Source organism: Panthera onca, chromosome C1 (genome assembly GCF_046562875.1).
Source record: "Panthera onca isolate mPanOnc1 chromosome C1, mPanOnc1 haplotype 2, whole genome shotgun sequence".
Lineage (NCBI taxonomy): Eukaryota > Metazoa > Chordata > Mammalia > Carnivora > Felidae > Panthera > Panthera onca.
In genome coordinates, this window is record NC_138346.1 from 210,084,571 (window position 1) to 210,098,504 (window position 13,934).

A 13,934-nucleotide genomic window follows, 5' to 3' on the forward strand; every position below is an offset into this window, starting at 1 on the left:
CAGGACCCCATGAGGGGATGCCGCAGAACGGGTGGGACCCGGGTGCCTGTCACTATCCGATCTTATCATGTGTACTTTCTGTATGAAAGCACAAAGGCCAGCAGTGGGGCTCGGGTGTCCTTCCTGGCGGGTGACTCACACCAGCCCCCTTCCTCTCCGCAGGCCACGCAGGGTCTGAGGTCACCTGAACTGACGACGGAGCCAGTCAGTGTGTGTGTACCTTTCCCTGCAGGTGCCGGAGGGAACACATCTGCTCCGCACTGGTTTGTGTCCCACTTCTCCCCCTCCTGCCCCAAGGGTGGGGAGACCAGGCCAGGACCTCCAGTCCTACAGGAACAGGGAGGTGGGGGATTGGCCGGCGGGGGGGGGGGGGGGGGGCGTCACTCACTCAGCCAGGGCCACGTCAGCCGTGTCCAGCAGAAACTGCTTCCTGCGGTTGGTGCACACCAGCTTCACCGTCTGCTGGTCGAGGCCCACCTGCCAGAAACGATACCTTCACATGCACAAGGGGCTTGGCTGCTGCCTGGCGGAAGAGGCAGCCACGGCCAGACAGAGGGCCGGCTGGGGAGGGAGGAGGCAGACCCTGGCATCGCCACAAGGTAAAGCCCGGAGGCCTGGGACCCAGGGCGTGAGTCAGGGAGGGGAGGGATGGTCGGAAATACGGTGGACAAAGAGGCGTCCTCAGACTCGGTCCTTATCCCCAGCATCATGTGGTGAAGCCCCCGGGAGAGGAGCTGACGCCCAGCCCTGGGGGCGGAGGGGTCGAGGCAGGGACGTGCCTCGCTCTGAGCTCCCGAGGTGGGTGGCCAGAGGAGCCCCGTCCTGTGCAGTTGGCCTGTGCCAACTGCAGAGCCTGCACTCACCGACACATAGTCAAGTTCATTGTAAGAAACGGCCTCTTCCACCAGGTATGGCTTCTCCGCGGCCCCTGAGAGAGGAGACCCCAATGCCTGTAACTCTCAGTGGCCTCTTTTCCCTCCCCCTGCCCGCTTTTCTAAGACTGGCCCCTCTCTCAGCGAGGACCCGTCCTTGTCCTGCGACCTGAGATGACAGAGTAGGACAGTGACACGGGGTGCTCGTGGCGGGCAGGCCCCCGGGCTCGTCTTGGGGCGGAGTGGAGTGTTTTCGCCACCACACGCCAGGCAGCCGAGAGCCAGGGGCGGGGGGCACAGAAGGAGGGAGGGTGGTCAGTGTCGTCCTCGACCCGCTCTCAGCAGCTGCCCTGGCCTAGCCCGGGGCGGCGGGCACCTTTCCGGAGCAGGTAGACATAGCAGTCTGTGAGCAGCACGTACAGCAGCTGCAGGGTGCCCTCCATGTGCCCGGTGCTCATCCGGATCATCTGAGGGGCCGAGACAGGGGGCGGTCAGGCACCCCGGCTCCCGCCCCCGGCCCGGGCCAGCGCGCTTTTGCCCCTGGCCCCTGAGCTCCTGGGACTTACTTTGAAGAGCTGCTCTTCGTTTTCTCGAAACACGTGGATCATCAGCAGGAGTAAGTGATTGTTGTCTACCCTGCGAGAGGGACAAGCGTGGGGAGGGTGAAGGCCAGGAGGGGGCTGGGAGGGGACACAGGCACGCGGCGGCACCGTTGTCGCGGCTCTGCTCCTGACCAAGAGCCAGAGCGAGGGAGGGGAGACGTGCGCCCCGTCCCAGCCCCCAGCCCAGGCTAGTTCCTCCGGGGGTTCTGCTTGGTTCGTTGGGAGGACGACGCCCACTGTCCCCTGCTTTGCAGGCCGGGGGCGTCTCACGGCAGCCGCACCGAGAGCCTTGCTCACCTGAACTCTGCCGAGTGGGTCATCTCAGAAGGGCTCCCCTGCCCCTCATCCACCCCCGAGTCCTCAGCGCTGCTCGGACACGGGCTGGGCTGGTCTCGCTTGAGCTGGCAGAGAGCCTCGTGGGTCCCGGGCTCTGCTTCGGGCACAGGTCCGTCACCCGCAGGGGGCAACTGCGTCTCCAGTCCCCGGGTCTCTGGCTCCCGGGCCTCCCCCGGGGCGTCCTCTAGGGGCCCAGGTGCCTGTCCCTCTCTTCTTCCTCCTCCCTCTTCTTGGCCAGCAGTCGCAGGGCCACCAGGAACATGCAGCGGTTGGCCAGGCCCTGCAGGGTCATGGTTGCTGCCACTTGATGTAAGAGCGCTTGGACTCTCGACGGTAAAGCGGTAGAAGTCCATTGGGGCTGGAAGCCCCTCACCAAAGTCGCAAAATGGCGGCTTCTCCGGGGCATCCCCGGGAGAGCCGGTCCGAAAGGACTGGTCTGGGGACTGGACGTGGGAGCGCCAGGCGCTGGGGTCCAGCTGCCCGTTGAGCTGGTCAATGACCTTACTCAGGGGCTGCCCCAAGCGCTCCATGGAGGTGTCCTTCATTTCGGGGATGAGCAGACCCATCTGGCCGGGCTCCGGGAGCTCGCTGCCCTCGGCTGTGCCGCTGGGCCCCTCTCCCTCCTCCTGGGGGGAAGTGAAGGTAGCGTCCGGTGAGGCCCGCCCAAGGCCTGGGCTGCTGACGAGGCCGTCACCATCGCCCCGCCTGGCACGGCTGTCCTGGCTGGAGGAGGGGTGAAGCGGACTAGCTTCCTCATCCGATCTGGTCTTCTTCTTCTTGCCGGTTTTCTTCTTCTTGGTGACCCTGGGACAGTAGCGATGGGGAGAGATTTACCATCTGGGCGCCACTGAGCTGGGGAATTTGGTGGGCTGGGTCAAAAGAGGTGATTCTGGGCGTGTGACCTCTGAGGGCACAGCCAAGCTTCCGTGGTCCTGGGCAGTGCTGGCTCGGAGGCCCTGGGCCAGGGGCACAGAGCAGCTCAGGCCCTGAGGGACCCCCTGCTGTTGGCAGAGACAGGGACAAGAGGAACCCCTGAGCAGGTCCCACGAATTCTAGCCGATGACACAAATGAGCTAGCTGTGTTCTGGGGGGACAAAACAGGCCACGGTCGGTCGGAGCGATGGCGCCTCCCTTCAGCCCTCCCCTTAGGATGTGGCCGGTGGACCCTGGGCGGACCTCACTTCCCATTAGGTATCACTGTGGATAATTCAACCAAAAGTGGACTTAAAGTCTTTTGGGCTCAAACCCCTTGGTTGCAAATTGGCTGGGACGGGCGTGGCAAGGCGACCCCAGGCCTGAACCCATGAAGCCACTCGGGACTCGAACCACCCTGCAGAGGGGGACCCCTGACTCCAGTCACTGGGGAGCAAGGCCGGCAAGCCCCGGGGGTAGGACACGCACATCTTCTCACCCGGGGCTGAGAGCCTCAGGGCGGGAGCCCAGGGGCAGGCGGGAGCCCAATCCGTCCGCACTTCCCCCCTTCTAGGTAGGCCCCTGGCGATGGATGGAGACCCTTTTCTTTCAAGGAGCCATGCTGAACTACAATCGGTACAGACCTCAGAAACTGTACAGCGACACCCAAGGACCCCCTGGGGAAGAATTCCAGTCTGAAGGGACTTTGTGGCCCTGGATGAACCTGACAAATGCCCCCACCCAGGCATGGCCCCAGGTGCCAGCCACGGTCATGGCCTGTGCCACACTGTCTTCCGGGCTCGGGCCCTCTGTTTCTTCCTGCTCACAGAACTGCGGGAGAACCACTCAGTCTCCAGGCAGATGCCCATGTGCCCCGCCAGGGGGTGAGTGTGGTTCCAGTCTGCACGGGCAACGTGACACCAGGAGTGCACAGGATGGACGTCAGGACATGCTCATCCAACTGCTCTCGGGGCCCCTCCCCACCAACCTGATGACCTCCAGCTCCGTGCAGGCGTCTGGCAGGTCAAGAGTGCGGGATTCCCCCTTCTCCTGGGACGTCGTGTGCACAGGGGTGGTGTCGGAGGAGGACACGGTCTCTGCCTGGTCCTCACTGAAAGGGTTGTGGCGCTGGGTGGGACTCTTGGTGGAGGCCTTGCTGCTGGTCGGGTCCGAGGCGGTAGAGCGGGGCCCGCTGACAGTGTCTGTGAGGTCTCCATCTGGGAGAACGGGAAACAGGAGACAGCCCGTCAGACAGCATCTGGGGCCCCCGGGCCCCCAAGGCATGCCTTATCCCATGAGGGAGGCGGGTGAGTTCCTCCCAGGGAAATCCGACCGGGGTGGCCCTGCTTTAAGATTTGAAGCCCCAGAGCAACAGGACCAGGGACCTGGGCTTGAAGAGCGACTTGGAGGGACACCACCACCACCTGCACTGGGAACCCTCAAGAGCTCGTAGCAATCTGGCCGAGTGCGAGTTAAGAGCCCCGAGGTTAAACGGCCTCCAGGCTGAAGCCCCTTAGGACAGTGACCTCGATGCCTCAAGAGGAAATGAGCCACAGACCTCTCAGGTTAACCTCAGAGCCTTCCGACGGAGAGTGCCAGAGGGGCTCCCCAGTGCCCCTCCTTCAGCACCAAAGGCCACCGGCAGGGCTGAGATACCCAAAGTCCTCTGAAGGGTGCCCCCCCACCGGAGGCAGATAAAACGCAACAATGGCAGAAAGAATAGAGGGAGAGAAGGGGAATCAGAGAAAATGAGGGGTGCAGAGTGGGGGCAGGGGCTGAGGGCAGGACAGGGAGCCCAGAGAGTGAGGAGCGTGGGGGAAGGGCAGAAGACGGACCCAGAGCACAGGAGGCAGGACGAGAGGCCAGATCAGGGCAACGAGGAGATGCCAAGGGGAGAAGAAAGGTGTGCCGAGTGGCTGCCCCCCAACAGCTGCCTCATGGGCTCTTCGGTGGCCGCTTCTCTCCCTGACATCCTATCCGCTCACTCCTGGGGGTGGGGGTGGGGGGAAGGGGGGGCAGGACCAGGCGCCCCTTGAAGGTGAGAGCTGGGAACTCAGTTTCACTCAGCTTGCCTACTGGTCCTTTCTGGGTCGGTCACCCCGACCCTTGGCTCCACCCTGGGGAGAAGGTGGGGAGGGGAGGGAGGCTGACTCTCCAGAGAGGGGCTGGTTTATCGGCTCCCCCTGCCCCCAACCATCCACCCCAGGTACTGGAACGGGCGTGCCTAAAGCACATGGGGCACTTATCTGGTGGCAGATGGGAGCTGCCCCAGCAGAGGACTGAGGCCCTACTGGCGGAAGAGGCTGGATGACAGCTAATGGCACGGGACAGGGGACGCTCACGCCCCATTTGCCAGCTTACACACGTCTCGTTGGCCATTATCTGCCCAGAGGAGACGCAGTAAACACGCTTCCCGTCCTCAGCCTCATCTGGAAGGGCCCGACCTGCTGTCGGCTGCCTAGTGGGTCTTGGAAACCGCTGGGCAGCTGTCTGCTGATACAGCACATCAGCCAGTTTTTTAAAAAGTACAGCGTCTCTTCATGGGAGGACAAAAGCAGGGCCGAAAGCAATCGCCAGCCCTGCCAGAAAAACACTAGCAACACACGAGATTTGCCGCTCATGTCCCGGGACCCCAGAGCCTTCGTTCTCAGGTGCAGCAAACCTCGCCCTTTGGTCTCAAAGAAGGATCCCGCAAGGCCAGACATTCTTGCTCCAGCCCCCAGAGACCTGCGGCTGTCTGTGGGAGCAGCCGAGGGGTGAGTGAGCAGGCCACGGGACGTGCTGGGTGTCAAGGCTAGACGCTGGGGGGGCCCACCGGTTCTGGAAGTGAGCTGAGGACCATGGAAGGCCGCCCCAACCCCCACTCCAGGGCCCAGAGTTTGGAGCCGCCCCCGAATCCTGCTCCCCTCCAGGTGGAAGAAGGCAAAGCTTCCCAGGTGAGCTGCCAGAAGAGCTTCGGGAACTCAGGTCACGGGGCGGGGGGGGGGGGTGGGTCGGTGGGGGGGGTGGATTAAGGTCACCCGGCCCCCGGAGCCCAGCCCGGCCCCGCCCGAGCAAGCAGTGCCACCGGGGCTGTTAGCTCTCAGGCCACAGGGAGCTCTCAAGGGCTGCGGAGGAAGGTCAGGCCCTGTTTGTCAAGTGACTGCAACAGGCAGCGAGGAGCTTGGTCGGGAGGGGGTTAGTGGTTAGAATCAGAGGCAGGGAGAAAAAAAAAAAACCAATGCCCAGCATGTGCACTGCAAGAGAGGTTAAGAGGGTAAATGATGTTACGATGGAATTCTGGATTTCGGGCTGATCTTAACTAACTACCCCATGGCACTCTTCAGTGCTACACTCACAGCCAGATGACCTAATTAATTTTCCCTCACGCCATATCTTATTTCCCTCAAACTAAGCTATTTCATGCTCACATTACTTGGGAAAAGATCATCTGTCATGCGTTACTCAGAGATCACGGCCCTAATAGCAAAGGGGCCGGCTCTGGAGCAGCGGAGAGAGATGCTCATCTCTGCCTCCTGCCCAGGATGAGTAGTCAACACCCCCACCCGGGCCAGCCCCTGGCGGAAGGGGCCCACAGGGTGCGTGGTTCTTTAACAAGGAGGGAGGGGGGGTAGCTACGGCCTCAGGTCTAGAGGAAGCATTAACCCTCTCAGAAACGTGCCTTGAGTAATCGTGAGAACGTGGGGTGGAGCTCTATGGACTTTCGGAAGCCCAGAAAGCGGAGTCATGGGCAGGAGGACGCCCAAGTGTCGTTGTCGCTTAGCGGACAGGTGGGAGGGCGGGCAGATTCTCTCTTAATCTGCCTTAAAACTTCAGAGAGAATCTCCCTGTGGGAAGTTTCAGCAGTGCCTGGACAATTTCGCTCATTCGGTCCTCGGTCTCTTTCAACCACGCCAGAGAGGAGGCCGTCAAGAGCGGACTGGAGGAATCGAGTCCTCTGCCTTTCCTGCTCGATGCTTCTGACCCAGGAGCACATCTGACCTGAAGGAGCTTACGGTCCACAGGTTCAACCCACGCTCTCCAGAACAAGTCCCCGCTCGCTGGGTCGGGCCACTGGCACCCGCGCGAGGTGGCAGTTCCCTGCGCACATCCGGTGCTTCGACCGGCAAGGGAATCGGGACGGGACATCGCTTGGCGACCCCATGCGGCCACCGCGTAAAGGCGGGAGTCCTGCGCTAGGAGATGGGATTTGCCTAGGTCAAGTTCTCCTCCTGCAGAATTCCATCTATTAGAAGACCAAACTTGGCTTTATTATGATCACTGACATTATTACAAATAATGAGCTGATTTCGAATCATGCAGCAAGCTTGGCATGGAAACATAGCGAAACGGGAAAAGAGGGTGACAGCGGACTCTGTCCCACCTTCCCAGTCTGTGCTGGGTACAGACGGCACTGCTGGAAACACATCTCCAAAATCATAATCTATAAAAACGAGGGACAAAACCGAAGATTAGAAACGGGCAGTGGCAGGACAGGGAGGGCGGGGGCAACGGGGCGGGCGACACGGGGAGAAAACGAGAGAGGAAAAAGCTACACTTTCTACCTTTCATCGAACAGCTTTGGGGAACCCTTATGCTTCTCAGCTCGGACACTGGCCCAGAAGCTCTGAACGGCTAGAAAGACCTCTGGGGACAATCCTTTCCAACCCCAGCACCTGGTTCTGGGACGTGGGCTCCCCCATACCTAACCTTCTTTTCTATCCCCTGCCTTTCTTCCCTCTGAACCGAGCAGCGGGTGGCAGGTGGGCTCGAGGGGACGCGTCCGCCGCGGACGGCCCAGCTGCTCCCTCGGGGCCTGGCCCCTGGCTTCTCCGAGGCAGCCCGTGAGCACAACCCAAGGACACTGTGCTGCCGCCTTCCGCTCGTACAAGGAGTCGTGCTGACGACAAGTCTGAAAGTATTGCCCTCATGGGCCCTCGGCTCATTGCACAAGCAGACACGGAGGAAGAGGGCCAGGGCCTCAATGCTAATGCAGTTCTAGGGGCTGAACTTGTGCGCGGGGTCCCCTTCCCTGGAGCTGAGGCAGGTGCAGCCAAGGAAGAGCTCTGGTTTCCCACACGGGACGAAGGTTGGAGGAACGGCCAGTTTTATAAACGAACACAGGGGGTCTGAGGTTTGAAAGAAACTGGGCTGTTCCAGTAAGTTGTTGGATCAAGAAAACAAAGCAACCTACAGACGTGACGACAGTCTTTTCCAGTCTCGGGTGCAGTGGGGGCCATCAGCCCTAACATGCTAGCAAGTGCGGGAGGGGCTCCTGAGAAACGGGGGTCAAGTTTCCCTGAACTTCGGACCCGTCTGGCTCTCTCATCTCCATCCAGGGGTTGCTCCGCCTCTGTCTGCCTAAAACCAGGGCAGCGCGACCTCCCCAGGCAGGCGACCCTCGCCCCTGCAATGGCAGGGAGAGTTTCCGGGTCACGCAGCTAATCCCTCCTCACGTAGAAAACCGCCCCAGGCGTGTGGCACTGGCCTTCTGGAAAAGAGTCTGACATTCCCATGATCTCACGCTGGCTTTTTGCGCCCACACTCAGTGTTTCAGCCGCCGCGGAGACACTGAGAAAACGAAGATCTGGGAAATGGTGGGCCCTGTCGAACTTCAAATCTCCCCCATCGGACCGCAAGGAGCCCGGAAAGACGCCAGCCAGCCAGCCAGGCACCAGCAGTGTCACCGCAGCGGCGTGGCTCCCGGCCGCCCGGGGCGCTTACCCTCGCTGGACGGGGCAATGGCGCTGTCATCCCACTCCAGGTTGGTGGAGGTGACGGAGTTGAAGGAGTTGAGGGACAGGCTGTCCGAACCTTGCACGGAGCTGGGGAGGCGGTCTTCGAAGTCCAGCAGGTACTGAGGTTTGTAGTAGTCAGGCATGTAGGGGGCCAAGTCCAAGTAAGGGGCGTCCTGAGACGAGAGTGCAGAGGGCGGGCTTGGCTGCGGGAGGCCTTGGGCGGCCGTGCGCAGACCTGCCCCCGCCAGGCCTCCTGTGCTGGTTTCCCTTTGGGAGAGCAGTGGGCCTAAGGCTCTAAATTCAGCAATTAGCCGCTAAAAGGAGCGATGTGAATGGCTGTGGCTCATACAGCGATGGACTCGAGGCCAACGGAGATGACAGAACCCTACTCTGCCTGTCGACCCCTCCTTGACCTCTGCGACCATGAGAGTCGCTCCCGTTTCCTCCAGTTTCGCCTACTTTTCAGTAGGCAGCCTGTGCTGCTGGTGCGGGGGCCTGGCGGGGTGACTGGACTGGGACAGGGCAGCTGCCCGCTGATGAGCCAAGTCCAGAGCCGCTTTGGGCCCTCCTCAGCCCCTCCTGGGCCAGCGTCCTGTTTCTCCAGTGGGTGACCGTGAGGGAGGCTGGGAAGCAAGGAGCCGAGGACCCTTCTAGGATCCCAAGAGGCACAGGGGTGAGCGTGCCTGGTCTTTCTCAAACACGCTGTAAACATGACAGAGGGTATTTTAGCACTAAATACTCCAGGCGATGTGGGGACAGACAGGCAGGAAGGGGTCACCTGAACGAGGAGTTCTGGCTTAGATAAGCCAAGATAGAATCACCTACTCGGTTCCACTGTTCTGACCCTGAACCCTCCCGTCCCTGAACCCCAAACATGTTGCTCGGGCTCAGTCACACCCCACGGGTCCCCTGAGAGGAACCAGAAAAGCAAAACGGTATATGCCCACCCTGCCCACCCCGCTGCCCCCACAGGCAGCAAGAGCCAAGGGGTCTCACCAGATCCAAGTCGAATCGAATGAACTCCAGCCCAGACACCAAGGTCAGGAAGAGAGTCAGGTGATCGTGGCTGCAGACCAGGGCATTCCTGTGAGACACGAGGAGGGACGATGGTTACCAGCTTGGCCGTATCTCCCCGGCAAGCCGGCTATGTTGAAATTTGACATGTGACGTCCCCAGTCCCTGGAGGGCACCCATCTTGGGGCAGCCTTCACCCGCCCCTTTCCAGCATATTCTCCTACTGGGTTTAGAGCCACACAGCACTTTCCTGCCAGTGTCTTCGGCTATGGGGCCTGCGACACACGGCTCATCTAGCTCTCTGCAGCTGCTCTATGTGGTTAAGCATTCTAGTAAGGTCCGAGGCCGGGGTGGAGGATCGGGCAGAGGCAGAGCACCACATCGCTACACAGGAGCCCGGGGGGGGACGCCCGCCCAGACTCCCGGCAAAGGCATCACAGGCAAGGCGCTGAGGCCTCTTCGGCCACCGTTGACGGGTCCCCAGCGTGCAATGCCAGGCTAGGCCTCTGACGTGGCACGCCATGGTGCCTGCGTGTGACAAGAGTCTTAGGGACAAGGTTCAAGGGGAGCTCCGGGGCCACGTGAGACAGACCGTTCCGGACACTCACTTGACGTAGTATTTGTGCAGCAGACCCAGGTTCTCCTGGAACAGCCGCAGGTAGCTCTCCAGAGAGTTCTCGTTGAGCGCCAGGTACAGCCAGGCCCTGCCTGCAAACAAACGGCAGGAGTAACCGGAAGGAAGGTCTGGCAGGGTGCTGGCTCTTCTGGCCCAGGGCGGGCGGGAAGGAAAGGAAGAGTAGCGGAGGGCACCCCGCACTCAGAGAGCCTCCCGTCGTGTTGCAGGGCCGTAACCCCTGACACGGGCCGGCTCCTGGTCAGACCCTAGCTGGCAGCGGGGCAGGGAGACCTGAGAAAGAGCGCAGGTCACCCGGTCCAGACGGGTTGAGAAGTATGAGCGCCGTGCACCAGCCCTGGCGGCTAACACCAGCTCAGGGAGAGAAGCGAGGCTCCCCGTTCCGGGCTGGGGCTCCAGAGGAGTCCGGTTGTCCTCAGCACCTCACTGTCCTTCCCCCCAGTCCGTGACGCCCCAACTAACTGTCATACGCAGGGCGCCAGCAGCGGAACGCCCCTCTGCCACTGGGCACCACGGGGGAATCGGCCTCCCGGGGCTGACCCTGAGGCCACACCTTCGCCCCCGGCCGCCCACCACGGGGAGGACGGCGGTGGGCCCTCCCCAGCATCCCCCTGGGCCTACTCACTGCGCCCCAGGTTGGTGGCCACGTGCTGCAGCACCTCGATCTGTTTGATGGCCTCTCTCCGGGTGAAATGCACCACGAGCACCCAGTAGCCAGATGAGAGGTCTTGCAGTCTGAGAAAACAGGACAGGAGCTGCCATGACCCGAATGAGCTGGGGGCCGAAAGCAACAGGGTCCCCGCTCCCGGCTCCCAGCTCCCAGCTCCCAGCGGGGGCCCAGGGCAACCACCGCGCCTTCACGCAGGGTCTCATTTGCTGCTAATTCTTTCCACAACCATTCACGCCTGCAAGGAGGTGATTTACAGGGGCAATTACAGACAGCCTGCGGCCTGAGGCAAATCTCTTTCTGCCGAGAGAGGGAAGAAATAAAGCGCAGACGAGGCGAAGCACCTCTCCCTGGAGGCTCCCAGGTGCCCTGCGGTCGGTCTTCTCCGGAAAGGACCCCCGGGCTCACCCATAGAGCAGGGCGTGGTCCAAGTGCTCGCACAGGCGCTGCAGGACCTTGTCGTGGTTCCGGATGGCCGGCGTCTCGTCCTCGCAGGCGGCAAAGTAGCTCTGCAACTGACGGGTGAACAGAGCGGCCCGGAGTGAGAAACAGATAAAGAGGGGGGCTGTCGCAGAGGGCAAAGGGAACCAGTCCCCGGGCACCTGGCTGGCTCGGCGGGTAGAGCGAGCGATGCGTGATCTCGGGGTTGTGGGTTCAAGCCCCACTTTGGGTTTGCGGACCACTTAAAAATAAAATCTTAGAAGAGGGGCGCCTGGGTGGCTCAGTCGGTTGAGCGTCCGACTCTTCATTTCGGCTCAGGTCCTGATCTCAGGGTGTGTGAGCTCGAGTCCTGAGTGGGCTCTGTGCTGATTCTGTGTCTCTCTGCCCCTCCCCGACTCACGCTCTCTCTCTCTCTCTCTCTCAAGATAAATATTTTTAAAAAATAACAAAAGAGAAAAACAAGTCCAGTGATGTATCCGTGGTGACCAAGAGACAAGTCTACCTCGAACCGCCTGCACCGGCTGCTTACCCAGCATCCAGAGGGCAAAGGCTGTATCCTCGGGGCCCAGTCCCAAGAGGTCCTCAGCTAGTGCTTTGCACAATGCCAGCTGGATGCTGGGAGGGGTCCACAGCCTGGGAGTAGGTCTCACGTGGCACCAGGCTTCGAGTCAGGGCCACAGCGCCACACCACTCCAGGGACCCTACGTGCAGCCTTATCTATATAAACGCCACCCACTCCTGGAGTTGTGTGGCACGGTGGCCCTTCTCTGGTGGCCTCCTTGCTGGAGGCTGACCTGGGACACAGATTTGCCCGAGGAGACAGACTAGGTTGGATACGGGTCGGGGTATCGTGTCAAGCCCTGCTCCAAGAAGGACACCTGTTTCCGGGCTGGCGGGTGGGGGCAGGCGGGGAGCCGAACCGCAGCAGTAAGCAAAGGCCAACGAAGGGGAGGGAGGCTCTCTCCGCCAAGAAAGCCCCGATCCTTGAACTGGATCCTCTGAAACCACCGTGAGGAGGCAAGGAAAGCCCTAGGAGACAGGTCTTTCCACCAACTTTGTTCTAGCCATACTCTGGTCTGCTGTTGCCCTTCTGATGGCCAGACGAGGGGGTGGGGGGTGCAGACACACAAAAAGAACACTCATCTCAGGTTTGGGCTCTTGGCACTGGACAAACGTGTTCTCAAGTGTTTTCTGGGCGCAGTGGTAGAGACAGCAGCAGCAGCAGCAAGAGACATCAACCACACCAAGGAGCACGCGCTCTTGGCGAGAGGCCAACCATTCAGCACCCACAACAAAAATAGCCTCTCTTTCCTGTGGCCCAGGGTGAGTCCAGCGGCCCTGCTGGCCCGGGATAGACCCCAGTCCTGTGGGGCCACCCTCTCTCCTGAGAGACAGGCACCACAGTCCCGGGAGGAAGGTTTCCAGAACCGAAAGGAAAAGGGCGGTGAGCTTGTGCAAGCTGCCCAGTTCCCTCCCAGCAACGGCTGGGGCTTGCCTTGCTCACTTCAGGACAGGGAACCATACCGGAGTCCAGACTTTCCTTTTTCTTTCTTTTTTTCAACACCCGAGCAAATCTGAGATCAGGGAGTCTTTGACAGATGTCAGAGCTGGCAGGATCTTTTGAGATCTAGTGAACTCCCTTATTAAGGACGCAAAATGAACGTTTGTTCATTTTCTTGATTATAAAAGTAGCCACACTGGGGCGCCTGGGTGGCTTAGTCGGTTGAGCATCCAACTTCGGCTCAGGTCATGATCTTATGGTTCATAAGGTCGAGCCCGGCGTCAGGCTCTGTGCTGTCAGCTCAGATCCCAGAGCTTGCTTCAGATTCTGTCTCCCTCTCTCTCTGCTCCTCCCTTCCTTGTGCTCTCTCCTCCGTCTCAAAAATAAATAAACATTAAAAAAAAAAAAAAAAACTAAAAAAAGAAAAGTAGCCACACCTACTATAACACTCAAGAGACGTGGAAAAGCTTTAACATTTTTTGTTTATTTTTATCTCTTTATTTATTTTTAATGTTTTATTTATTTTTGAGAGAGAGAGACAGAGCGTGAGAGGGGTTGGGGCAGAGAGAGAGGGAGACACAGAATCCGAAGCAGGCTCCAGGCTCCGAGATGTCAGCATAGAGCCCCACACGGCTCTGTGTCGAACTCACCAACCGTGAGATCGTGACCTGGGCCGAAGTCGGATGCTTAACCGACTGAGCCACCCAGGCGTCCCTGTTTTGTTTATTTTTAAACAGAGAAGGTGGTTAAAACCAGTGGAGGTTAAGACCCTCACTGTGATTTTCAGCTAAGGGAGGGAGCCAGAGCTGGAACTCAGACTCCCTTTTCAGGTCAAGAGACTTTTGAAACAATTATTCCGAAAACAACACTGGCCCACCATAAAAATTCCGGCAACACGGAGTGTGTATAAAGTATAAAGACCACCTGGGCCCCCGTTCCCCACTGTCAACAGCTTGCGCGTGTGTCCTCCCAGCATGCCGCCTGCATACACAGACTTAAAAATCAAAAGAGCGAAAGAGGGTCATGCTACACTCATTGTTCCGAAACGTGCTTTTTCTCGACAATGTACGAAGCATCTGTTTGCACACCATTCCATACGGAGCGGCTGCGTTTTTCCAGAGCCACCCTGCATTCTGAAAGAGGACGCTGTTAGCTAAATGGCTGCTGTCTCCCGTTCTCTGATGCCACATGTGACGTGCTTCTGTGGATCCCTGGATCCGTGCATGTGAGCACCCGTG

At 60.0% G+C, this 13,934-nt stretch overlaps 1 protein-coding gene across 2 annotated transcripts in view; it reads right to left on the reverse strand.

Annotated features, from left to right (window-relative positions):
- Window positions 1-13,934, reverse strand: part of PLEKHM2 (pleckstrin homology and RUN domain containing M2) — a 35,585-nt gene that overhangs the window by 4,283 nt on the left and 17,368 nt on the right. Inside the window, exons 2-13 of one of the 2 annotated variants that reach the window (XM_078452351.2) lie at window positions 11,163-11,269; window positions 10,713-10,822; window positions 10,062-10,161; window positions 9,436-9,523; window positions 8,426-8,612; window positions 7,086-7,145; window positions 3,711-3,939; window positions 1,772-2,614; window positions 1,439-1,508; window positions 1,249-1,339; window positions 864-928; window positions 389-477 (exon numbers count right to left, since the gene is read on the reverse strand). In XM_078452351.2, coding sequence (XP_078308477.1) covers window positions 389-477; window positions 864-928; window positions 1,249-1,339; window positions 1,439-1,508; window positions 1,772-2,614; window positions 3,711-3,939; window positions 7,086-7,145; window positions 8,426-8,612; window positions 9,436-9,523; window positions 10,062-10,161; window positions 10,713-10,822; window positions 11,163-11,269 — 2,039 coding nt within the window. The remainder of the gene's footprint in view (window positions 1-388; window positions 478-863; window positions 929-1,248; window positions 1,340-1,438; window positions 1,509-1,771; window positions 2,615-3,710; window positions 3,940-7,085; window positions 7,146-8,425; window positions 8,613-9,435; window positions 9,524-10,061; window positions 10,162-10,712; window positions 10,823-11,162; window positions 11,270-13,934) is intronic. The other variant, XM_078452352.2, reaches the window with a different exon arrangement.